We start from the raw sequence: 27,687 nt of genomic DNA on the forward strand, positions 1-27,687 counted from the left end.
TAAATCATTTATTACAAAAGAAAAAAAAGAAAACAGTACATTGTACTTAAGTTTCTAAGCTGAGTCTCAGTAATAAAATTTACTGATTTTTCTTCCTGTAGGATATTGCAGGAGTCTGCTTATCTTTAACAACCTAACCTAATTAACACCTAGGAGCTACTGGATAACAAGGGAGCCAAAGAGAAATCTAACACTCCCATCTGTTACAAACAACATAGGTGTAAAGCTATGCAATATAACTTTCTAATAATAATCTTATGCATGTTAGATATCCAGTGCTTCAATTTCATCTACATCTGTCAAGCAGCTTTACAACCTTACTGGAGAATAACCAGCGGAGTAGAACAAGTGCATGGACCCCAATGCCTTCTGTACATTATCTAATAACTCTATTGTAATATTAATTAATATTAACTCTATTGTAACAAAATACAAAGATGTGTCACGATACTGTAGGTCAAGAAGTGAAGATGATAGAGCATTGCTTCAAGGAACTCATTCATACATATTTACCTCTTAAAACCTGTAAAACTATTTTTAATCCTGGGCAGTTCTGAATGTCTTCATGTTTTAGCCAAGGTTAATTCAAAGCATATTAAAAGACACGGAGCTCAAACCCAATTTCCATTCAGTTCTTGAAATCCTTTGCTAAAATTTGGGTTATGTAATTTCCTAGTGCCCCCCATCCTAAAGGTGCGTACACACTTCCAATTTTTATCGTTCCAATTGAACGACGAACGATTGATTGGGCAAAAAATCGTTCGTAAAAAAGTAACCAACGACGCCGACGAACGAGGAAAGTCGCTGGAAACGAACGACCGGACCGACGGATCGGATTGGACGACGATCGTTGAACATCGTTCGTGTGTACGGTCGTTCGTTGATCGTCCATGTTCAGAGCATGCGTGATGAACGAACGTCCGTTCACTTTCCTGTCATGCACATAGTTCCTCTATCGCTCAAACGATCGTATCTATTGTGTGTACAATATCTACGAACGATCGTGTCGTTAACTCTATGTGCAGGATCGGTGCTATACGATCGTTCGTATATATCGTGCATGAACTTCGTCGTTCGTTTTCCAACGATAATAATTGGAAGTGTGTACGTAGCTTAAGTTACCAGGGGTACATAGAGGGAACCCTGCAGAGCTAGGAGGAGCATTGAGGAGACTGGACACCCAGTGTATAGCTAAGTAGCTCAGTTGAGCAGTAACCCCAGCAGGAAATGCTGCAACTATAACAGATAATGAGCAGAACTTCCAGATTAGATATATCTAAAACTAGTCATCTGGTGCATTAAGACATTCACCAATGGGAATCAGGAGAGCAGTGGGTAAAAGTTTAACCCCCCTGGCGGTCTAATCATGTCTGCATTTTTTTGTCAAAAGCAGTACATTGTTTTGCATGGAAATTTGAGGATGCCGCTGGATCGAGGAAAGCGAATAAGATTTTTTTTTTCCTACCCCGAGTGTGGCTTGGGGGTTACCGCTTCAGGTATGTGAACTTCACCCCGAGCCACACTCGGGAATACTTCCCAGGGGGTTAAGGAGCTGAACAGGAAGAAAAATAGAGGTCAAGAAACAGACTGGTCAGAGATCAGGAAGGGAGAGGGGTCCAAGAGGTGATAAAATGGAGGTGAAAAGGAAGAGGTCTTTTTTGGACAATGTGCAGGGAGAATTAATGTTGGTAAGAAGATGATACCATGGCAGTTAGAGGTCCTCGAAGGCAGTAAGAGTAAAAAGGGACTCATCCAAAGGTATGCAGTCTCCAACATTTTTTGGTAAAAGGGTGGAGGGTTGGTGATTTGGAAAAATTTTTAACTCGTAAGAGGGGCTGCATGGTAAAAACTGCGTTCCCGAGGCGGTGTGTTGCGGTTGATAGCAATGTTGGTTGACAGACCCCAAGTATAAGTTATGGAGGCTTCAAATATGAATGATCAATAATAAGTTGTCTATGTTCAAGTAAACAAGTTTATTATATTGTCATAACTATTTGGTTTGTTAATAAAGCGGCCAAGGCAGCCATTTAAACTCCAACTTGTTGTGGTGTAGAAGGAAACGATGAAGGTGGAAGATGGGCAGGGAGTTGGTGAGCAGGTTGAAGGGCCCTGATGGTAATGGAAGGGTCAGAGGTGAAGACCGGCAGCATCTGATTCCCCTCCAGTCATACACTTTGATTTTATTTTTTTTTGGGTATCCAACAATATCTCTAGATCTAACAGGGCATGCCTCTTTCTCTAAAGACAACCTCTACTTTTATATTTGTTCATAATATTCTCAGTTTGATTTCTCAGACTTTTGACAGGGTTACATTCACATATAGTTAGATTCAAGACATGTTTTTCTGAATCAAGAAAAAAAAATGACCCACAAGTGTAATTATACATATATTGCAAATGCATACAAAATGTTGCAGATGGGTTTCCATTCATCCAGGCGCAGATGCTAAAAAAAAAGAACATTGCAATTCCCTTGGTAAATAAATCAGTCAGGTCTGGTACCCAATTTCCTGGCCATATGCCCTTTGTGTATATTTGGGAGAATAATTAATTCATTTTAATGTTTGCAGAATTCAGGAAAAAACAAATGATAGCAATCTAGGCATTCTTTTTAAAAGAAGGGGATTGAGCAATCTGTTTTATCAGTGGTAATAAATATTTTACTTCTATTATAGTAATGAGGATGCTAAATTAGCCCAGTGCATGACGCCCTGCCATTGGTGTGTTCGGTACATAATTACATTATATCTTTGCTTGGACACAGTCACTTGCATTGCATCACGGGTTCCAAGGGTTTCATTCAAGTGTGACATGAGCTGATCACACAGGGCATGAAATGAGATAAGTGTTAAATTTCAAGAACTCATGCAGCTCCTTAACATTTGTGCTGGCACTCTGAGGCATAACGATTCCAAAAAGTCTTCTACTGAAGGCATCGGTTATGTAAAAATAGATAAGGTGACCAGACTGAGCCCTTACTATTTGTAAGAGGAGAGAAAAATAAATGTAAAAGGTAAAAAGCTACATTTACAGACTTTTATTGGCTGAGATACCACGGAAAAGGCTCTCATTTATCAAACTGGGAGAGATAGTGTCACAAAGTGACCTTTTATTTATCATCAATGCCAATACATGGGAGGGTGGGTGTGAGCTACTCACCCATGTCTGGAAAAGTCGGATATTTAAGTTTGGTCCTTGTGGGCGAACAGTAGCAGCACAGAAATAAAGTGTCAATATTTAATAAAGGTAAAAGAAAACAATTGTGTGACCCTTTTATTTTGCACAGCATGGAAGAAGGATTGGGTTAGTTTAAATCTTCAAAATAGATTGAAAATATTTTGAAATAAAATGCAAGAATACAAAGAAGCCACTTTAATTCACTTTAGAATGTCTTTTTGTGAATGATCACAAAAATTCAAGCATTGTTCCTACAACGGAAGGTACATAATTCTTACCTCTCTAGTAGTAGCAAGTCCATGTAGTATAGGACCAGGCTACCCTTCTTCACTCAATAGTTCCATCTACTTCCACCCTTCCATCCTGATTCTAAAATAGGTATTATAGGTTGACAATCGAAAATTCGGCCATTGATAATCCGGTTCTTTTAGTTTTCAAACATGAATTTCGGATCGCATTTTCAATACAGGGACTGTAGTACACTGTTTGGCCACTTATGTTTTGATAACGCTGTTCTCCAGAAACAGCTGTTGGGTCTTGCTTGATACACTAAATACACGTTGAGACGTCCCTGCTGCCTACTCCAAGGAACTGTGCCAGATGTCATGGGTGCTGCAAGAGAAAGGCTAGCCTGTGTGTGGAGGTAAGTATAACCTTCAAAAATCTAGAATTTTCGAAAATCCGGCACTCCTCATGTCCGGAGGTTGCCGGATTTTTGAATGTCAACCTGTAGTAACGTGAGTAAGGAAGAGATACTATAGGCCTGGCTTTCAAAAGTGCTTCAAGACCTGAAATGGATCTGGTCCAAGATTGAAAACATTTGCCAAAATATAGCAAATGATTTTAAGAAATCCATTGCAGGTTTGCTGTATCACCCATGATAAGTGCAAATCTTCTCCAGTTTTGGAAAGCTTTAAAAAACCCATATCTTGCTTTAAGATAATAAAGTTCATAATTTTCATCTTTAGAAAGATATACCCTGTTTCCCCGATGATAAGACACTGTCTTATTTTTTTTGGAAGGCCAAAATATGCTCTAGGGCTTATTTTCAGGGGGATGCCTTATTTACCCATGAAGAAGACTACAGTACACAGTTATTGTTCATGTATAAATATTCATAGCTTTTTCAAAAGACAGAAAGGGATGTCTGCTTTAAAAACTATTGCCAACTTTATGGATCAGGGCAATTGTAATTTAAAATCATGGTTATCTACAATAACTACAATGGCAACTTATTTACAAATTCCAATATGCTGTACTTAAAAGCAGAAAAGAAGCAAAAATAAATGCTGAATTCCCAGCTATTCTTTGATGCCATCTGCTGTCCTTAGCTGGTTATTTCACAAAGTGTTGATCTCCCTTGCCAGGTAATGTGTGTGCTAGTTATTCAGATAGAACATGACATGTACAAGATAGAAAAGCAGAGGAGAAACAAACTGATGTAGGTTAAAGCTTTTGTTTTACATATCCTTAGCTAATGAAACTCCCCTGTGGCCTCATACTGTCTAACAGAAGCCTGAGGAGCTGAGACTACAAAAGCACTCATTGCTGTTCCAAAATACAAAAGGCAGGGATGTGCTTTTATAAGACTGAGGCTGCAAAAGATGGTATATATAAAAAAAAAATCTTACTACGTGCAACTCTGCAAGTGCATTGCCACCTGTGTGTTACACATAATGAGTTAGCAATTATACTTTACAGTGGAAAAACTTTAAAACAAGGTTAAAATGAACTTGTTATCTCGGGTTCCCTTTGCAGTATATATAAACCTAATCACTGACACATTAAGCTTTACAGCAAAACTTTAGTGAAAAAGAACAAAAGTAAAAAGATGAAACATAATTCTGACAGTAGATGTCCTCAGCCTGGAATCCAGATAAATTTCACCAACTTCTTCTGAGCCCAGGTCACACTTGATCTATCCCGGTCTGTGACTGGATTGGGCCATCATTTTTATCAGTATGCTTTTTGTCATCAATTAAACTGATTGGTCCTGTATTTCTTGTACAAGGACTGCAATAAGCTTATACCTAGTCAAATTGGTTGGCTTTTAAATAACTGTTCATCACACTTCTGAAAAAATCCTCAGTTCCAAGATATTTTGTACATCCTTACAATAATTGTGCCGTTGAAACCCCCACCAACATTTTAATGGGATTGAAGTCAAGGCTTTTCCTCATTTTGAAAAATTTCTTGTTAGCTTTGTTACATGCTTCAGTTCATAACTGCCCTGCAAGATCCTTTCTGGGTTTAACTTTGATATCATGCAAAATTCAGAGTTGATTTATCACTACAAGTTCCCAATTTCATTACGCAAGTGACCCTAGAACATTTCCACCACTATGACTTACAGTTGGTATGAGGTTCTTCACTGGAACTGCTTGGTTTTTCCAAACATGTTTAATGTTACCAAAAAACTTAATTCTTGATTTGGCCGTCCACAACACATTATTGTAAGAATGCCCTTTGCCTATATGTTAAGTGGCAAACTGTAGCGTCCTCTGTTTTCATTTTTTAACAGTAAATTATTTTTCCTTGCAAACTCCTTTCCACACAATTAAAAGTGATGTAAATTTTTTTGATTGATCATTCATCAGTTAAAAGAGGTACCCAAGGATCCTGTAGTGTCTTTCTAGTGTACTTGGAGACTCATTTTAACATCCATCAATCAGTTCTGATATAAGCATATGATACTTGTAAATAATGTTTCTTATAGTGATAAACTCACTTCAAACTATTTGGCAATCTTTTTAAATATCTTGCCAAACTCTATATTGGGCATCCATAACTTTTTTCCATGGACCTTTATGATTTCACCATGATGATACAACACAGCTCATTGGCAAAGCAAACACCAGACCCTAAACCAGTTCCACTTGCATGCTACCTAAGAAGGTCCATGGCATTGGCATACAAAACACTTCCGCCCCTAATTTAATGAATTTGAAAATGTAGGGGTGTATTTGGGTATTTTATTGGTTTGATGATAACATTTGAACTGCTAAAGTATTCAATAACTGAGATTCATACAAAGAAGGATAGGCATAAATGGAATGAGGGAATAAAATGAGACTTTCTTTTATTTTACTTTTTAATGTTTGCATAAAAGTGTGTAACCCAAAGTGAACGCTACAATCATTGCTAGTTAGATACGCATGTAAAAGCCTTTCTGTTACTGGTTTTATTATTATTACTAAGATTAAAAAAATATTTGTGGCAGTGGACAGGACATATCTCCAAATTGGGGTACGTCAAGTAACCAAAGGAAAGCAAAATATTAGAGCTGCACAGAAGAAGCCTTTTTTACTTTATCTAATGAGTAACTATTTTACATTAAGGGTTTAAAAAACACATCAAAGGGTTAAATGTGGGGGAGTGATAATCAGGCTGAGGTTAAGGATTAAAATTCAGTTTTTTGTTCTTGTTTGTGCAGATTCAAGGGGGCTGTCGTCCAAAAACACACACTGCTACAGCCCCTATGATCAGTTACTTGTAACAGCGGCACTGCAGCCTCTACTGATTGGCTACCTCAAACAACACACATGCTCTAATTTCATATATGCATCCCTACCTCTAACCAACAGGGTACATTACATTTTTCTGCTGTCTTCATTCACCTTGAAGACACTAATAAGGCGAAACGCGTTGGGTACGAGTCTCCTCTGACGTATTCCAATTATCCCATATATGAAATGTAATTACCCACTAACTATTTTGTTTAGGTGCCCTGTGTCCAGGAACATTCAGGTAAGTGAACTCTGTCTAGCACTGTGCATAAAAGCATAATTTCCTGTACCTTTACAACCAATACATGCTATTCTGTGCCAAACGCTTTTTTTTTCTTTTTTTCTTTTCCACTAACCAAGGGTTAGCATAATATGATTGCAGAAATTATTCCTAGGGCTATGTATTTGATGACTTGTTTGTGAACCAAAAAACAAACAGAACCCAATTCTCCAAGGATGACATTGTGGTTAGTGTACAAAGGAAGGCCAAAAGGAATTCAAACACAGCATGCTTTCAGTTAAATGGCTTGCATTAATTATGTTAACACTACTTGATAGTCTCCCATTCCAAATTCAAACTTTGCCTTCCTGGCTCTTCAAAAATTCTTTGCAAAACCCAATGAGTAAACCAATTCATGATTCTTTATAAACTGGCATATCCCACATTTCCAAGAAAAGTAAAAACGGATTCAGTGATGTCCTTGGATTTGGTCATTTGACACCTTTTTATTAGTAGGGAATCTGGCACATCTGATTTCCATCTGAATTGTAATTGCTTATCCTTCTAAATATATTAGGCCCAAATCACCAATATAGGTCTTTTCATAAATCTGGCTTGTTGAAGCATCAAGATTCACCAATAAATTATTCATTTTGGAGAATTGACATCAACTACCAACTGATCCACTTATTTTTAAGTAATGAGAATAAAAAGGATAACTTCACATTTTAAAATTCATAAAATACATTGTATATTAGCATTCAATGATCCGGAATCTTAAAATCTTGGCTTAAAAACTGAAACCGACTTACATACAAAATGTTAAAGAACTGTGCCATCTAGTGGTTTTCAGGTTTCTTTTAGTGTTTCTCAAGTTTATATTAAGTATATTAATATTCAACAACCCCAGTGCTATGTAATTCTTACAAATGTGCACATTTAGAGCTGATTCAGACCTGCTGTGTTCTTTGTGGTGCATTTTAATTTCAATGAGCTTCTATCATACCATAACAAACCTAAAATCAGCCCGCACTATTTTTGATGCAGTGCACCACAACAAAGAGTATTACACATTACTGTGTTCTGTATAGAAATACATTGGTAGTACATTGGTTTAATACATTGAATGCCATTCAAAATGTCACAATATGTTGCTTTCTATCACAGTAACTGCAACATATAGTTCAGAAAGGCTTCCTTTTCTTTTTGGCCATTACCTTTAATTGTATGTCAGTGCAGTCAAATTATTCATTTTTCATTATGTTATATATGAATTAGGAGTTAAGAACAGCTGTAATGATAGCATTTACTTCCATTGTCCAAACCATTTAACAGTTACCATACAACTGAGGGGCAAAAGTATAGTGATAGAGATAGAGGGCCTAATTTTTTAGAGCTCTCCAATACTGAAGAGAATGCACTTTCATCAGTGAATCTGGGTGATCCAGCAAACCTGAAATGGATCTGGTCCAGGATACTTTTAGGAATTCCATTCGAGGTTTGCTGGATCACCCAGGTACACTTCTCCATCCTGCAAGAACTTCAATAAATTTGGCCTAGAGATACATGGAGAGATACAGAGAGAGAGAGAGTGAGAGAGAGAATGTTCTAGTGGTAAAGGTCTCTATGTATGGGGTTTAGGCTGGGTCTGCACGGACTGTTTCCCTAGCGCTTAGATATAAGGGAGGGTTTCTATGAATAGGTTTAGGGATTAGCGAGTGAGTTTTTAAAACTCGATCTCACGGCGAATTCAGCCATTCTCGTTTACAATCCGAAATTGTAAGCGAGAGTGTAAATTCGCCGATCAAACTCGAACCTAAAAAAAATAAAAATAAAAAAAAGATTGCGGGCTGTGCTGATTAATTATTGCAGCGCTGGCTGCATTACTTGATTAGCTCAGTGTGATCCCCAGCACTAGAGGTTAAATGGGGACAAAGCTTTCCTCAGCCAATCAGGGAGCACTAGAGATTTTGAATGGGGAGACTTATGAATGGGGGAGACTTCAATGAATGAAGCCGCGGCTGAGAACAGTGTGCGATCCCCGGCACTAGAGGTTAATTAACTTCCAGTGTCCCAGGGATCACAAACAAGAGGATTCCCAGGGAATCCTGTGAATCCCCTGTGAATCTTCCTTTTATAGGTTCCTCGGTCTTCTGATGGTCTAACGAAATATCGCAAAACCATCAGAAGTTCGAGGAAATTTTCGTGAGAATGACAGAGGCATTCTCACTCATCCCTAGTTAGGTTTCGCTTTTGTTTCTTTTCCCCAGTGTTTAACATGAAGCTCGTGTTTGAAATTTAAGGCATTTTAAAGCTTGCCTTTAAACCGCTGGAAAACGTCTATGCCACGTTTTGACGCGTTTTACCCCAATAATGTTTAAGCATTTAAAAACGCTGGAAAACAATGGATGTGTTTACCCGCACTAACCCGTGTTTACCCGTGCTTTAATTTTTTAAACGTTGCAAGGAGTGTTATACTTAGATAACGCTGAAAAACATGCCTCAAGGAAACGACCTGATGTAGATTTGCCCATTGGAATACATGGAAATTTCAAACATGGGATTTTAAAGCCTCAGGTTAAACGCTGGGGAAAGTCAGGTTAACAAGTTAAACTGGGGAATGTCCATGTAGACTAAGCCTTATGTAGATAAAATTGGAGAAGAGAAGCATTACCTCTGGAGCGATATAGTCTGGAGTTCCACAGAAGGTGCGAGTAGTAGCTCCACTGAAAATGTTCTCTTTACACATCCCAAAATCAGTGATTTTAATGTGTCCCTCAGCATCCAGCATAACATTGTCCAGTTTCAGATCTCTATGTACAGAAAGTCAGTGTCAGCGTGAAGAATACAGAGATATGCAGCATGTCATATACGATTGTGAAAATTTATAATACCCATTTATGTTGCCTACAAGAAAAAGTAGCTGTGCACAAAATCATTACTATACAGTGAATCACTTTGAAAATCATAAACATACATATATTAACCTTCAAAAATAAAACTTGAAAAATCGCATTTACCAGACAACAACTTAGTTTTCTAGTTTACATTTTAATGTATCCCATCAAGCCAATAAACCTCTTGAAAATAACATGTGAGTGTTCCACATTAGGGATAAGTAAATCCATTCAATTGAATCAGAACTTGCAGTGAATCAGGTTGGTCTGATAAAACAAACTGGTAAACCTAGGCGCGGTGCTCATAAAGAAGTAATAGTTGAAAAGCCTATATGACATGGTGAAAAGGAGGGTTCCAGGAGTGAAAGGGTTATAGGACTGGTGAGGGGTCAGGCAAGGGGATGGAGCTGACATGATTTCAAGCTAATGCGGTGGGAGTAAGTGGTCAGTTGGAGACACATAGGTTCAGGGTAGAGGTTCAACCACCCTCCCTCCCTTTGCTGCAATTTTCTTGTGATTGTATGGTGATTTTGGTTGGAATAACCTTGGGCGTGCATTGGTGATTGGGGCAGTTATTGGTTGGGCCCGGGGTTTGGGCATGAGGGGTTGTAATGTCATGGCAGCATGGTTGGTGGGTAAAGTCCATAAAGGGGTTGCAGTTGCTGGTAAAGAAAAAAGGTGGAAAACCACCCATAATATGGTGTTCTTAAAATGGTTGGTGGTTAGATTAATTACGAAAAGTGTAAATTAATTAGGCTAAGGAGCTGGATGGATCTTGCTTCATGACTTGGGCCCAGGAGGGTGTTCACTGTTGTTGTTTAAGTAATATGTTTGTAATAATAAAATGGATGCCGTGGCCATTGTACCAAAAGGTAATGTGTATTTCTGGTTATTGGGGGGAAATTAGTCAGGGTGGGTGGTATTGACAGGTATTCAAAGTCTTCAATGTTCCTAGGAACTTCCATAATACCATGAACACATGAATGGGTAATAACATACCTGTAGATGATTCCCTTGTTGTGTAGGAAAAAGAGGCCAATGGCAATCTCTGCAGCATAAAACCTACATAAAAACATATATGAATAGTAATTAAAATGAAAGTCAAGCAAACATACAGTGTGGTAAGAATATAATATAAAAAAAGTTATATGATAAAAATAAATGGACCCTTGTACTATATTAATAATTTGATATCATCTGCTGTTATATATATAAAATGTTGTTAAAAGATCACATCACAATACCAATTTTCTCCTGCAGTTGACTCTGCAATAAAAATGTATTACTTTACATCCCCACCATTAGAAAACACAGGACTTGCAAGATTTTTTGAGTAGCGGCAACCAATGACAATGCAGCTTTGAAAAGAGTTTGTCTATGTCAGATTTCCAAGGAATACCACACACCAAAATGTTTAAAAAATAAGTTTTTGTTGAACTAGCAGAGAAACACTATGGGCTCTATTGTGGACATTTACAGTATACATGCAGTATATGACTAAGTTGGACATTCCAGTCCAAAACCATGAACATTATTAAAGATTAGCTCCCCCCCCCCCACCTCATTGCCTCCACTTTTCTGGTGAGGACATCTACAAGATTTTTGAGTTTATCTGTGAAAATATGTGCCAATTTAACCAAAAATGCATGAGATTAGGTGTTGAACAAAAAGACCTGGCACACACGTAACATTTCATCTCATTTGAGTTCATCCACACAAAACTATAATTTTATAGAACTGACTGGGACCCTCCCTAAAGTGCTGCCACAAGGTTGTATTCAGATATATTTGGCCATAAAGTGGTAGGCGTGATGGTCAGGGGTCCAAAAACTTTTTGTTATTAATGTGTTTCTTTTAACAACATCTCCATGATAGTTCATCTACCTACCTTTAATCTTTTCAGACTCAAACCATTTTTACATAAATCTGCAAGATAGAGAAGTTGTTAGGGTGCTTACATAGCATGGGGCTCTTTGAACTTGCCAACCTGTTGGATGTGATACATTAGGTCTCCGCCATTCACATATTCCATAACAAAATAAAGGCGATCCTAGAGAGAGAACCACAGTAATTTAGTCCATAGGTAATATGGGTTTGGTGGACACAAAAGAATGCACAGTTATTTTCTTCTTGATTTTAATTTTTGTAAAATGTAAAAGGGTCTAATAGATCTTTATTATTTATTTTATATTACCTTCTTTGTATGTTGGTGTAAATATTATATTAAGATCATCTTTTAAACCAAGTGATTGAGTATCTTTACAGATAGAGCTTACCACAGTCTGAAATGTAGAATGAAGCTGTGTCAGGAAATGAGGCCTATCAGGCAAAGCCAAGACACGTTTCTCCACCATGGTACACTCCACATCATCGTCCTGTATAATGACATCCTTTTTCAGAATTTTGATGGCGTAGAGTTCATCAGATCCACGTCTCTCAGCCAACATGACCTAAAAAGATGAATAACACAAGAAGAACATAAAGAAAAACAAAAAGTACAGTGGGAACCATTTATCAGTGAAGACTGGACACATACCTGACTGGTGGAGATTGTAATAAGTCATTGCTAAAAAATAATATGCAATTAAACTGTAAAATTATGTCTTTTCCCACCTTTCTCTTTGCTTTGAGCTTTTAAAGGATCATTGTTACAAAGAGAAATATAGACAAACTGTTAATATTTTTAATAATAATAATAAGAAGAAGAAGAAGAAGAAATAAATGGACAAGCTATCACTAAGAGAACTATATGGACAATCCTTTCCTAAGAGAAATATATGGACAAGACGTTCCTAAAAGAAATATATGGACAAGACGTTCCTAAGAGAAATATATGGACAAGACGTTTCTAGGAGAAATATATGGACAAGACGTTCCTAGGGGAAATATATGGGCAATGGATTCCTAGGAGAAATATATGGACGAGACATTCCTAAGAGAAATATATAGACAAGACGTTCCTAAGAGAAATATATGGACAAGACATTCCTAAGAGAAATATATGGACAAGACGTTCCTAGGAGAAATATATGGACAAGCCTTTCCTAAGAGAAACATATGGACAAGATGTTTCTAAGAGAAATGGAGAAAACATATGGACAAGCCATTGCTCATCTCCTTCTGGTCTATTACCTGACAATAAGTGGTCTTAGTTCTTTCTGGTTTCAGGTCAGTGACGTTTTGACGTATTGAAGACTTTGGTTCAATGTATGAGTAGCCACCACCAACTAGCATTTTATGAAGGACAGTTTACCAATGACTGTCCATATATTTTCCCTGGCGTAGGATTCCTTTTTTTATTCGTATTCTTATGTACTGCTAACGACCAGGGTCTCACGTAGATGTGAATTTATTCTGGTCCAGTCCATCAAATAGAACAAGTTAAAGGGTCAATGTCAATGGGCTTTGGTTCATTTTAGATCTGCTTGCTCTCATTCATCCAATTCAATTCAACCTAAAAAGCATCTCAGATGTTTTCTAAAAGCATTCTAAATCTGCCTATTAAAGCCCAACAACACAGGTCAGTTACATTTGTTTTTAAGCATCAACATTTTAGTTCTTGACACAATATTCAGAATAACGTAACATTTTGCCTGAAATACCAATTTTGAAAATGATTAGACTATGATTAGACATTTTGTTGACTCTCAAGCCAAGAAAGTTCCACAAAAGCAAGGCTAGGCTCACTTTTTATCTTTCTATTCTTACCCATTCATAATCCAAGATCTCACAAAACGTTTTGTTCATATTAAAAAGCTGTGAAACCAGAGAAAATAGAAAGGCAGCAAAAACTCTATTTTTAATAAACCACCAAAATCTTTTACTTCTATAGCAGGACAAAAGAAAGTTTACAGTAATTGGCTTCTGTGTTACTGGGAGCTTTGTTTCCAATGCTGCATGACATGCCTGGGGATTTACTGCGAATGCCTGAGAGGAGAAGCTTTGGCAAAGGCAAAGCAATGGATTTTAAAGAAAGAAATCTGCAGAACACGTTGATTTTAAGGGAAGTTAAAATATTATATATCAAACTGGTAACTTCTTTTAGCTTCTGATAATACTTCTAACATCTATAGAGTTAAAGATTGCCAAAAACAACTTTCGTTTAAAACCTTTTTTCTTTTTTCAAGCTTGTATTGTCTTTTGAGTAAGCTATACGAGCTAACTACCTGACATGATGACACTTAACATCCCCCTCTAGTACCCATAATTATAAAGAATCTTGAGAAAGCCTGTAATTTTATGCAATAACTTAACATGTTTCCTTTTCATTTCCTCTCTTGCCTTCTCTGTTAAACTATGTAATATTTCAGTTCTTTGCTCTCTGCATTTCACACCATACTATTTGCATAATAAATGAGTTGCTTCTTTCCTGGTCATATTTTTAACAGTAAGAAGCTGCTAGAGAGGAGATCTATTTCTTTCTTATAAAGTCAAAGGTGCAGTCATTATTCATGACCCAATTTTAGTGAAACGTGAAATTTATACTATGGTTTCAATCCATGTTACAGAATTATTTACATTGTATTACCGCTTTAGTTTACAATAATAACATAGATTAAATATATATGATGCAGTCTTTCACTAGCAGTATTGTTTTATAGGGCCACCCAGTAATATCTTTATTACTTGGTCATCTTCCCAGTAGATTCTGCATTACATAGTTATATAGCTAGTTAGGTTATAAAAATACATAATTGACAGATATAGTTGATCCAGAGAAAGGCAAAAAAATAAAACACTTTTTTAAATTTAATCAAACAGGAGAAAAAAAAATATTTCCTGATCCCATGAGGCAATCAGATGTTCCCTGGATCAACAGTCTCTGTTATCTTTACTTTAAAACTTTAATACCCAGTTATATTATGTGCTTCTAGAAAATAATTCAGCTTCCAGGTCCAGTGTATCTTGTGCAGCTGGTCTAGGGGGCAGGTAGTACAAATGTGGTCCTGATAGAGCAATATTAGGGCCCATATCATTGTATATTATAAGGCCCTAATAAAAGTTCATACCCAATTAGGGAAGCAAAGAAGCAGACAATATTTACATTCACATGGTTGTACTATACCTATTTCAGTACACAAACATAGTTACATTTTTATTTCTAGGGAGGATGGTAAATTTGAGAAAAGAATTAAACATATTATCTAGAATTACAAACAGTTGCAAAGCGGCCAATAACTGGCTTGATTTGTTTAAACAAGAAAGCTCACAGCCAGCTGCAATTGGACCTCCACTCACCTTTCCAAAACTTCCTTTGCCAAGTACCATAAGGAAATTGAAATCAGAGATGTGGAAGCGACTTGTGCCAAAAAAGCTCACACGTTTAGAGTCTGTGGGACTTGGACTTGGAGCTGGGCCTCTTCTAACTTTCTGCATGGAAAGCAAAGAGATAACAATGAATCCTCTTTGAAAGATTTTAAAATGTGCTGAGCTTAAAGGGAAATAATGAGTGTGTATTTTTCCTGGACTGGCATTGGCAAAATTACTATATCAAGGGTAAAAAAGTTTGTAGACCCATTATTAAATATCTTCTTTTAGGTATTTTAATCCCACGACTATGGGAGTATAGTTTACCAAGGGTCCAAGGCAGGATAATATGGGAGTACTGTTTTATTCAAATCTATTAATAATATAAGTATACTATACATTTTAATTTGTAAATGGAATGGTGCATGGATGAGGTCTCAAACCAAGCAGTCTTGGATCATAACCACAATATGACCTGTAGTGGCCAGGTGAGCTTCAAAAGCGGAAGTTCCTGCATGACACTACAACAATTCTTGCCATGTTTCCTATTGGCTAGTATTTCCCTAACTTATTTTAATTTAGCTCATGGAATATTAGGTAATCAAGTTAAGGAAGAGCCAAGCTGTTCCTTGTTCTTGACATCAATAGAATAGTAGATTCTCTTTAAGCTCATTTCACCAGCAGCAACTAGACAAAGAGTAGACATTTTAAACATGACAACATTTATGACAGACAATGACGCTTGCATGTTATTAAGTTTGTGTGACAATATTGCTAATTTTAAGGTAGGGTAACATCATAACACTGTAGAACTGTACAAATAATTGTCTACTATATCTCTTTTTCAAACTATTACACAGTTTTGTTGTAATAATAATATATACAAATTTCCTTTTTCATATAATTAACCAAAGAGATATATTTACACATGAAATGTGATGCCATAAACCTTTTACAATCACTTTACTAGAGAAAGTCCAACTTACTTTTTTTGTGAAGACATCTGTTCCATGGACAACCCACCATTAAAATCAGACCATGCTTCCAGTATCATACCTATCATTTTCTATGAAGCTGTTGCTGACCTGAAGTCAAACACTTCCCCTTTTTCATCACCATTCAACAGTTTATGTTATTTAATAAAGTAATAAAAGTGATATGGGATCTTAGTAGACCACAAACAGCCCCCTCTTCTTCTTTTGGTAGCACCTCTAGAGTCATTAGCTCTAGGTATATCTATAGGCAGAAATTTATTTAGTAAACTGATTAAAAATGTAGAGTCATTATTTAATCCCAGTACACTGAATGTGATTTAGGATATTCTCTTGACCAAAGACCTCATAATGGATCAGACCATTGTTTGGGTACAAAAAAACAACTCCACACACAAAATGCTGCAACCAGACCATATGATTTAGCGCCATGGTTCCTAGGTTAATATTTTTTTTTTCTCAAGATATTTATGTGATGACTGCATGCTTTTGGTAGTCTTTCTCCAATTTTTTTACAAGGTAGGAGTTACGATCCAAAATATTTACATATGAAATACTCTAACAAAAAACATTAATTTATACAAGTATGATCTTCTTATGCATTTTCATAATTTTTTATTCTTAGGCAATTTTTGATGACCGCACTTTAGTGCTTTAAGCTAATCTTTTTTAGTTTTGTGTTGGAGTATTCCTAAAAATGATCTCTGGTGTAAAAACTGAGCTTTAAAGAGCTAACCTAAATCACTACAAATTTCAGCAGGGCTGGGTGAATCAGGGGTGCATTGTGTGCATTATTTTACAAATCTTGTATCCTATATTCTATTGGGCTGATTTATTAAAGTTCTCCAAGACTAGAGAAGATACACTATTTTGGGAGAACCAACAAACCTGGAATGGATCTGGTTCAGGATTGAAAGCATTTGCCATCTAATAATAAATGATTTTTATGAAATTTGCTGGATCACCAGTTCCCCTCCTGATAGTCTATCTATTTCTAATCAGTCCTGGAGAGCTTTAGAACCTGGCTAGAGTTCACCTTTAAATTGACCACATATGTATCACTTAAAGTAGAACTAAACCGAAAATAAAATAATCATACATACCTTTAATTTCGCAGGTCCTGCTGGAGAAGTCCTCAATCAGGTCTTGAGCCATCCAGGAACTGTTCTTCATCCTAATACAGAGGAAGTGCTGGGCGCTACTTTTTGGTCTGTCTTCTACTTTCTTCTGGATACGTCACCTGATCTGGCATTGCGCGGGTGCAGGATCAAGTGACGTAGCCTGCTGTAAAGAGGAAAAAAGGAGTGCGGATCTCACTGCGTATGTGTGAGAACTGCATTTCTTCCCCCTCAATGTAGGAAAATGTCCTTTTACGCGCAGAAGGAGCAGTCAGGAGCCTACTCGGATGCTGGATGTAGATATTCCGGGAGGCTCTACGCTCCCATTCTGTCTTGAAAAAAGAAAGGATGTTGCATAAAAAAAGGAAAAAAAATGTTTTTTTAAAAGGGTTGTCTACCTTTTAATGTAAAGTAACCTATTTAGGTCCACTTTAAAATATAAGGACAAAAGGTGCAAATCTCTATAATCCGGCTCCTATGTCAATGAACCATCTACAGAATTAGATCGGTGAAGCAATGCCAGATTGGAAACAAATCCGTTAACCAGCCAGTTATGTGATATTAGTTATAGAACGGCTTTATGTAACAGGCTTGGAGCTTGACCTTTCCATACAAAACAATGCCAGTGTCTGTGGGATTGCAAATTGAACTAGAGATACATGTGCTGATTAGCCTGCATTGAGCAGCAATTATAGCATTGCATAACAAACTATTGTATATTTATTTTATCTCTTCTGCACTGTATCTGAAATCTGTTTCTAGGCTGCAGGCTGGCTGCTAGTTGCGTAGCAACAGAGGCCGACTTACAGGGGGAGAGAAAGCAACTGATAACTCATTTCGTCCATGGAGATTAAGTTGTCCGCCTTGTCACAACTGCTGTGCTTTTGGGAAGAATTTCAAAGGCCTGACTTGTGGGAGCCGGGGACACAGAAATAGTACAGAAGGAGGAAGAAAGTTAGCAAGTCAAAAAGTCACACTGGGGATTATGTGGTGAAGCTACACGATAAAAGATCCAAAACCTATGTGGATTAAAATGCCAAATTCAGCTTTCTGATAAATCCCAATGTGCACAAGTAATACCATTACTAGTACATTTATGGACCCATGAGTAGTATGGGTTATCAACTGTCAAGGAATTTATGGACTGTCCGTAACCAATATGGATGACCGGGCTCTATGTAAGTTCACTTTTTTGTAAAAATCAAATGTTCACATTTTCAAGTGCATCAACCTAAACTAATTTAGAAAACTCAAGCCAGTTGCTTACATATTCTGCATAAAGCATGAAGCACCAGAAACACTAGTGCACTGCAGCAAGCCCTCGTAGTCTAAAGGGGGTTGCACCTTAGGCAGTATATATAGGAAAACCATAGGATGCCTTTTCCAACCCCTGATTTGAAACATTCCAATTTTCCGGATCAATCAGGATTCCACCAGAGCAAGGCTTCTCAATCTAGGATCTTCCAGAATTTGCTAGGGGTTCCTTGAGCAATGAGCTATTTGTTCTCCTCAGGTCAGTTAATATTAAATCCAATGATCTTTTTGGCTATGTGTGGCATTCTTCCCCTTTGCCAGCAATGAGAGGCATTCCTCCCACTGATCACCATGCTAATGTACTGTGGAAAAGACTATTATTGTCTGGGGTTTCCTAAAACCTGATATTTATTTCAAGGGTTCCCTCATGTTAAAAGGGTTGAGAAAGGCCTAGTCTTTGCCCTGTTGACTGAACTTCCCCTAGTTCCAGGGCCAAAAGCCAGCTGCAAGACACCAAATAGTTTTTAGCTCTCAGTTCCCACCACCATTGTATAAAGGGTGTTTTATCTCAATGACCACCAATGTAGAAACATTTTTCCCCACTGATCACCTAAAAATTAGATTTAGCTAGTGGGCCGCAGCCACCTGACAGGTGGGCCAGAGCCGCGGACCATGTCCCCCGTACAGATCGCAGACTCGGGGTGGTGGCTGAGTTGTGTCTATGGACACAACCCGCCCACTCTCCCATCACAGGCTTGGACCAGCTATGGGAGAGTGGATGGGTTTTGGCATCATGACGTCACCCTTGGGGAAGTTTCTTCCCATTTGAGTGACACACAGCTCCCCACTCATGCGCGGTCTGGAGTCTGTGTATTTAGTAGTCCGCGAGCTGGAAAAGGTTGGAGTACACTGCTCTAGAGGATGCTACATAAAGCTTCTAGGTGTATTTATTTAAAATATAGAATAATGTAGAGTAAAGAATAATATGAAGATTACAAATACTAAGGCATCTACAAAAGGACAGTATACTAGGAATGGGGAATTATACCTTGTATATTACAAGAAAAGTTTTCAGTATTTTTTAATGTAAGTCTATAAAAGTAACTGATATATGATAGAAACCAATTTAATTTCAGTTAAAACATTGCGTTAAATCAAATCAAATGCTGAAATATGTACCAGTAGCAATTAGAGTCCTGTGTTTTTATCCTGTTCAGTTACTTATTTTCCTTACATTTTCCAGCATATGCTACTATGATGGTTCAGTAGTTTTAAAGCAATTTTTTTCATCCACACATTCAATGAAAGTCTCATTTGCAGCACAAGCCAATTTTCCATTCTTCAATGGAAAATCTTGGTTAAAGTAAATTCAACCTTTTTGATAATACTAGTACTCTTGCTGCTTAAAGCTATAGTCTGTATATGGTTGTTTGTTTGCTTAGATTCAAATCACCAACTTGCATACATGCTACACACACCATCCAGCAAATTCTTTTGGCCTATTGGTATTCTTCTTCCCACTCAGAGCAGATAAATGTTATAAGTTATAGGAATCAACAGGTCAAATACAAAAATGTAGCAAGTTAATGGAATGTGTCACAATAACCCCCTCCAATGACCTCAGGTGCTTTTTGTTGGCTACCTAGAAAAACCCCAGACAGTCAGTTTCTCAATTATTGCAAATAATGTTTATTCAGGCTAAAATAAAGCCATGTATACCTGCTGAAAGAGCAGATATAAAACCGTAAGCCGCCTTGAATGCCTAACATAAAAAATGGGGACTGATGGAAATAAATTTGAAGAATGTGAAGAAAATGTGAGGAATTTGCTTTTGCAGTAATGATATTAGTGAAAGAACATGCTTGCCATCTGGTGGCAACAATACAGAATCACACATTCATGTTACAATATTTTCAAGGTAGTTTTGTAATAATACAAAATAGAGGTCTGAGGGGTTCCCTCAAAAAATGGGACTTTTCAGGCCAATAAGTGCAACTTTTACAACTTAATATCGAAATCCATAACTTTAATAAATACCATTAAAAACATTAACATAAAAACCTAAAAATGTGCAACAAACACGACAAGAGCATTACTGTCTGGGTTACCCAATCAAAGGGGTACACCCTGTTGAATGGTTGCATTTCACAGATTAAATCCACTTCTTCAGTAAAAAAGACAGAGATATCTGAGGCTTGTAGCACATCCGGAAAACCCATAGGGTGAGAGCAGGGTAGGACCACAGCTTTTAGAATGTATACCAATTGGTATTGTTTTCAATTATTCAAAGTTCTCAATAGTATGATCCATATTGCCTATCTTCCTAACTGGTCTCCTTACTTAACATGTTTCCACTCAATATCACTAAGTATTCACAGCAAAAGCTTTAAAACTCATGGGTACTTCCACTTTGAGCTTCAATGTTTCCCTTCCATTATACCAGCCTGCATCTGCCTGCTGTCAAAACCTTTCTGCAAATGGCATCCTTACGTGGGAGGATTTAATCCGTGAAACGCGTCACATCAACATGGTGTACCCCTTTGATTGGGTAATCCACACAGGAATTTTCTTGCAGTGTTTGTTGCACATTTTTAGGTTTTTTATGTTAATGTTTTTATTGGTAATAATAAAGTTATGGTTTTTTATATTTAATTGTACAATTAGTAATTATTGGCCTGAAAAGTCCCATTTGTTGAGGGAACCTCTTAGATCTCTATTTTGTATTATATTAGGGATATGGCGTTGTAAAAATGAACAGGGTGGCCAAATCTAATTAGTAGTGTTAGTTTTCTAATAAAAATACATAGTCAAAAATTTAAAGAAAGCGTTATTTGTTAAGCTTGCATTAAAACAAAAAAATTATTGTTCCTAAATGTGCCTTATTTGTAGGGGCTATCCCCCATTTTGTAACCAAAAACTTCTGTTTGTTCTTCCTCAGTTGTCCCTCTTTTTGGACTGATGGGAAGACCACTAAAAAAAAGCTGGCCATGAGGTTCATTTACCACTTCTACATGCCAGGGAACCGCTGCCCCTTGGGAGACGCTACATGTGGAGTCTTTTTTCATAAAGGCCAGTGTCAACTATTTTTCATCTGCTGATTGGTTTCCACTGTGTCAATATTTATTTAACAAAAATTAAGCCAAAATAGAGAAGTTATGTGTGGATGATTCTGTAGTTTGTGAAACCACCTTTAGAGGCAAAAAAAATTATAATAGTATCACTTTCTCAGTCACTTATGTCATTATGGAGGGATTTTGACCCAACATTACTTCAGTTCATTGAGGTTTGTGGGCATTTGTTCATGCACAGCTCTCTTAAAGTCCCACCACAGCATTTCAGTCAGGTTGAGGTCTGGACTTTGACTGGGCCATTGCATCGCGGATCCTGTTTTCAGCCAGTCTGTTGTAGAATTGCTTGTGTGCTTGGGATCATTGACTACTAAACCTTGACCAATATTGGGTCATGCAACAGGACATACAGATGACATTTGACTCAAAAATGAGGAATTCAGGATCGACTCAATGACTACAAGATGACTTGATGCCTTGAAAAACAGACCCAAATTATCACCTCTCCACCACCAAGATTCACTGTGTTTGGTTTTCACCAAATGTGGCTGTGTATCATGGCCAGACCGTTCCAATTTGGTCCAGTCAGTTCAGTAAATTTTGTTCCAGAAGTCTTGCGGTTTGTACAAATGTACCTTGTGATGTTCAATTTTTAAAGAAAAGGCATTATTATGGCAACCCTATCAAACAAGCCAAATGTGTTCCATCTTTTGTTATTTGTACAATCATGAACATTAACATATAACATGCTGAGGCTTGTAGAGTCTAGGAAAAAGTGCTTGGGTGTTTTGTAAGTTCTCTGAGCATTGCACAGTCTGACTTTGCGATCAGTTTGCTGGCACGTCAACTCCTGGGAACATGTCTTGAATGTTTTCCACTTGTAAATAATCTTTCCCATTGTAGAATGATGGACTTCAAATATTTTGGAAATGGCCTATTCCTAACCTTTCCCAGATTGATAGGCACCAACAATTGCTCCTCTAAGATCATTGATGAGGTCTTTCTTTCTTGGAATTGTGTTAACACACACCTGAATGCAAGCAAACTGCCAAAACGTCTTCTTTAATAAAGCTGGGCACACTGGCTGTTGATAAATTGATCAAGTGCATTTGATTTAACACCTAATTTAAGACTAGATATTTTTTAAGAATGAAAAGAGGCTGTACTTTCTTTTTGTCATTGATATGTTGGAAACTCACTGAACTGCAGCCATACTCCTGTATTCAGTTAAGCAAGTAAAGCACCACAATTTTTTATAACACAAGTTTCAAGCCATTTTTTACCATGTTTAACACTATTGGTTCAAACAGTTGACTAAAATGTAACCCAAGTTACCTTCTCAATATCAATATTGATCTATGGCAGGGGTACCCAACCCCTAATGGGCCGTGGCCATCTGACAGGTGGGCCATGGCTCTGGTTGGACCCCCCCCAGCGGGGTCAGGAGATGGACCTCGCTTAGGTGGTGCACCAGCCAGATCCGTGGATGCATTGCAGGCTCAGGGCCGAGGGGGAGTAGTATCTCTGGACACAACCTACCCACAGGCCCACAGGCTCAGACCTGCGATGGGAGAGTGGGTGGGTTCTGGCATTATGACTTCCCTCTAGGGGGAAAGTGACACACGGCTCCCTGCGCATATGCGGTCTGGAGTTCGTGAGATTAGTGGTCCGTGATAACCAAAAGGTTGAGACCGCTGATCTATGCTGTCCCCCAGCTGTAGTGTTGTAGCACAATCAATAAAAGACTTAACTATGCCAGTTTAAGGATAGAACGAGAACAATGACCAGGCTCAAAAACTAAAGCATGTACACATTTGTCTGTTATTCATAGGAACTTACAGCTTCAGATCCCAGCATGAGCCTCTGTGTCTATGGTGCTAATGGTCTGATACCAGCCAATTACACAACTGCCATGCCCAAGCTAAGTTTGCAGATGACCCAGAGCCCTTAACTGTGTTAGTCCAATTTTTTTGTACTATTTGGAAACAACAGATTCAACCATTAAATAGCTAATTAGTAAAAACTAAAAAAAAAAAAACTAAAAAGACTGTTGCCATTGGGAACTGACAGGCTTTACCATTTATTCAATGGAAAATGTAATTCCATTCCAGTGTTGTATTAATTTTCCAATCTCCAGTTGTAACAAATAAGTCAATTCATAAGAATATATATATATAGATACATTTGTTCTGCTGTAAACATATTTCACATTTTATAAAACCAAGTCTAACATGTAAAACACAGAGTTTATAAAACTGACCCACAGACAATATCAATCTGCCATTGGTGAAACAAATAAACGAGACTGACATACAGGACACTCTTTGTGTCACAACAAATAACATACAAATTACCTCATAAAGTTCAAGTGGGAAATTGCATGCCTGAAATAAAGAGGAAAGTAAAATGTTTGGGAATGACAGAAATATTAAATGAAATTCAGGAAGCAAAACAGGCTGATATAAAAAGGAAAGGAAGAAGAAATGAGATCTGAATCATGAAGCTGGGACCTCAGGATGGATGAAACAATATGCATCAAATACCATAAATAGAGACTGAGAATAAAAATTATAGAACACTGTAAGCTTAAAATATTAAAATGCAGGTGACTCTACTTTGAGTTGCCTTGTTAACAGCTAATATATAGGAAGTATATACGATATAGAAAGGAAGCATATAATATTTTACATTATGATGCAAATATATGGGTCCGTAACTCTGAATTTGTATGTGTGAATGAACAATTAGATAGAAAGGGGAGAATAATAACAGAAGATATTGCTTTCCATAATGTGGTATACTCCTCAGGGTTACTCCATCCTCCATATTTTACCATCCACTAATACAGTGTAGGCTGTGGTATCTTACAGTTTCTTTGATTAATGCTGCAAAAGAAACTCTGGACAATAAATGAATATGTTTTAATGCAAATAAAACAATTGTATTATACTTATGTGTGATCAGCATTTCCTGGATTTTTTTTATGATTAGAAGTCCTATATTAAAGGTTTGTTTCTACAGAAAGACTTAATTTCCCCCAAATCTGTGTTCCTATACCTAATTAAAAACAGGTCAAATTTACTGAGTTGACATATTCATCTAAAGTTAGCCTATAAATTACCCATTTAGTATTTTAGCTAGACTGGCTGAAAAAATAATAAGGTATGGTCTTCTTGTGATATTGTATATTGCACTGTTGTAATACATGTACGTAGACAGTGTAGAATTTGTGATTATGTTGTAAAACTGTGTAATCTTGGGACATGCTTAGATCTTTACAGACCAGCAACCCAAGGATGATACCAAACCTGCTTGTCCAAGCAGCTCCATTCCCTTTAAATACTGATCCACTCAAAAAGCCACCTATGGTGGAGGGCAACCTCTGATGCACTCTCCTGTAAAAATAGTATGTTATGGTTACTGCTAAATGATGGTTTTTAATGTTCTACAAGTGAGAACCCATATTTTGCACTGGCAGTCATATCACTTAGAGACAATTTTGTAAATTCTATAGTAGGAGAAATAACTGAAAGACTACTTTCCACATGTAGCCTTGGTAGTTGCCATAAGTGGGTTTCAATAGTAAGCATTAAGGTGAAATGCCTGGCAGAGGAAATTCTATATTATTAGTAGTTTGGACATGGTAAGGAGCTCCACTAACTAGCATGCCCATTGGGTCTTTACATTACAGCTGTTGACCCTAGACGTGTCTACTCTGTTCAATAGCATTTGTGCACCTACATTTCTTATAACATAATTATTTCAAGTAAAGAAACCCTGATTAACTGTGATATTACCAAGCATGTTCATGCCTGTAAAAGGTCTATACTGACCTACCCATGCAGTGTAAACCAATTTTAACCTTTTTACATAACCCACATATCCTCTGTTTTTTTCAATCCTAGCATAAGGAAGTGCCAGAATACAACCTGATGAACATGAATGATACCCTCCAGTATTCCTTTTGTGCTTATCTTGTCTTCTAGGAGCAACCCAAAACTAACATGAGTTCTTTTACCTTTCATAGCCCCACATATAAAGCCACCTGGGACTTCCTATGTGAATGCACCCCTGTTTTATTTGTACCATCCCTACCCCTGCATATAGATCTAAATTGACTGAGGATCAGTTATCCAAATCCATTTTCATTGTGTCTCCTGTGCTTTTCCAAATAATGGTGCAATTACCACAAGCTGTTTTTATTATACCTTGTTCCTTTCCACCCCATACAGACCTATTGAAATCAAACATGAGACCTTTTTTTACCTTCGTATTCCACCACCTGCTCTTCTATGCCTTCCATACCCTACATATAGAGCCAATATAACTCAGCCTGATAACACTTTTCTAAATTTACTCCTAGCTCTTCCCAAAATTCCCAGCTCCCACTAAACCCACCCTTGGCTTTTTAACCCTCTCCTTTGTTTTACATTAACGGTTCAATACAGTTTCCTTTTACAGTTCTTTGCCTTTCAAGAAGAACACATTTACCATGTGGGCTATTAATATCAAAAGGAAGATCTGTCTGTGATATCTGCTGTAAACTGTTACACATCCTGTGCTTTCTAAGGGAAAATATCTTCTCAATTTTTTGTTGTGCTTATCCATCTGTCTCATTTTTGTATAATCTAATTAGATGAGTAAAGCATTCTTGTTACAGTCATTATCATTAAATGGAGGCTTTCACTTTTCCATGCTACTAATATATACATGTTAATTCGGTTGTGTAGCTTGTCAATGAATCAGACATAATATGTCACTTATTGAATTTAAAGTGTAACCCAATTCCTAACATGGGTTAGCATAGTTTGCAGCGTTGTTATGTAAATTACCTTAATGAATAAGGTAGATATGGGTAAAAAAAATGTATATATGTAAAACAGTAACAATATAATAAGGCTATGTTTACACTTGCAACAAGGTTGAATTTCATTCTCTACTTCCTCATTTCAAAGAACTCAGGATACTTTACATGTGGCTTCTCATGGTTGCAGCTCCAAAGACAATAAATGGGGGCGGCAGTGATCAGTACAGTACTCCTCACTGCTGCCATCTGTCATATGTGCATGCACTGGTTTTTTAAGAAGGTGCCAGCTGTAGGGAGTAGCTCTACACAGGATAGCTAGATCCCAAAGCACGTTTGAATGTGCCCTAATACCAGGGGTGTAGTGAGGCGGGCACAATGCGCCTGAGCCTGGAACCCCCTAGGGCACATTGCTGCCTTAGGAGCCCCTGTAGGGACCCTCCAGGTTCTCCAGCTCAGCAGGGTGCTGCTGCTGGAGCTGGGACGGCTAGGAGGAATCCTCCACCACGGCGGAGCCTTAGAGGAGGGAGGGGGGGAGGCATGGACAGCGGCCTACCCCTTCCCACCGAGTAAGGTCTGTGGTCTCTGTGCCTTTAGGGGCGTCTTGGGCATGCGCGGGCATGAGGAAGAGGAGCGCTCCTGCGGGGGGGCTCCCCAGCAAAACTTACTGCATGGCAGCAGTAGATCAGTGGGGTCGCGAGGCTTTAGTCGCAGAGGGACTAGGAGGGGCGTGACACATAAGGGCAGCTTTGCCACCGGTGGCTGAAAAAAAGGCGGGGCCGGAGGCGCGGCTGGAAGAAGATGGGCGGGCTGCCTCAGCCTAATCAGCAATCTGAGTGATGTGGCAAAAGGAGGAGTTTATGTGTGCTTTGAGGGGTCGTTGGGGGCACACTTGCGGCAGGAGACGAGGGATCATATATGGAAAGGTGAGTTTATAGACCTTTTTACCTTGCTGCCGTTGGACAGGTTTAACTTGGACAGGTCGCCAGGCAATGGGAAGAAAGAGGAGAAGTCATGGCGACACAGGTTGATACCGCACAAGTTTGCGAACTGGTTGCAGGCGTTTGCAATATTTGCCAGTTACTGGGAAAAAAGGACCCAGGGCAGTGTTCTGCCCTGTTCTGTTATTTGGATGCCATTGGTGAGGCGCAGAGGGTGTATGGGGGATGGCTTGGTTCAGATATGATGAGCAGTTTTACCAGCGCAAGGCCTTTTGTCCTTCTATCTGTTGGGATCTTAAGAACATTGGGCTTTGGATGAAACTGATGACCCCGGTTAGGATTGGGGCATGCAGCCCTTTTGGGGGGGGGGAGTGGTGGTCAGTCGCCCTTTAGGCCCTCGGTCTTCCTGAAGAAGGGTGTGTGTTGGGCCTTTAACGAGGGTGGCTGCAAGTTCAGCAGTGCC

General features: G+C 38.1%; 1 protein-coding gene across 2 annotated transcripts in view; it reads right to left on the reverse strand.

The window, feature by feature from the left end:
- The window catches only part of PRKCG (protein kinase C gamma), a 196,371-nt gene that overhangs the window by 16,825 nt on the left and 151,859 nt on the right, over nucleotides 1-27,687 (reverse strand). For both annotated transcript variants that reach the window (XM_072425260.1, XM_072425261.1), the window contains 6 exons: nucleotides 23,834-23,863; nucleotides 15,039-15,170; nucleotides 12,077-12,250; nucleotides 11,759-11,850; nucleotides 10,800-10,862; nucleotides 9,578-9,716 (listed from right to left, as the gene is read on the reverse strand). In XM_072425260.1, coding sequence (XP_072281361.1) covers nucleotides 9,578-9,716; nucleotides 10,800-10,862; nucleotides 11,759-11,850; nucleotides 12,077-12,250; nucleotides 15,039-15,170; nucleotides 23,834-23,863 — 630 coding nt within the window. The remainder of the gene's footprint in view (nucleotides 1-9,577; nucleotides 9,717-10,799; nucleotides 10,863-11,758; nucleotides 11,851-12,076; nucleotides 12,251-15,038; nucleotides 15,171-23,833; nucleotides 23,864-27,687) is intronic.

Source organism: Pyxicephalus adspersus, chromosome 11 (assembly GCF_032062135.1).
Source record: "Pyxicephalus adspersus chromosome 11, UCB_Pads_2.0, whole genome shotgun sequence".
NCBI classification, from domain to species: Eukaryota; Metazoa; Chordata; class Amphibia; order Anura; family Pyxicephalidae; genus Pyxicephalus; species Pyxicephalus adspersus.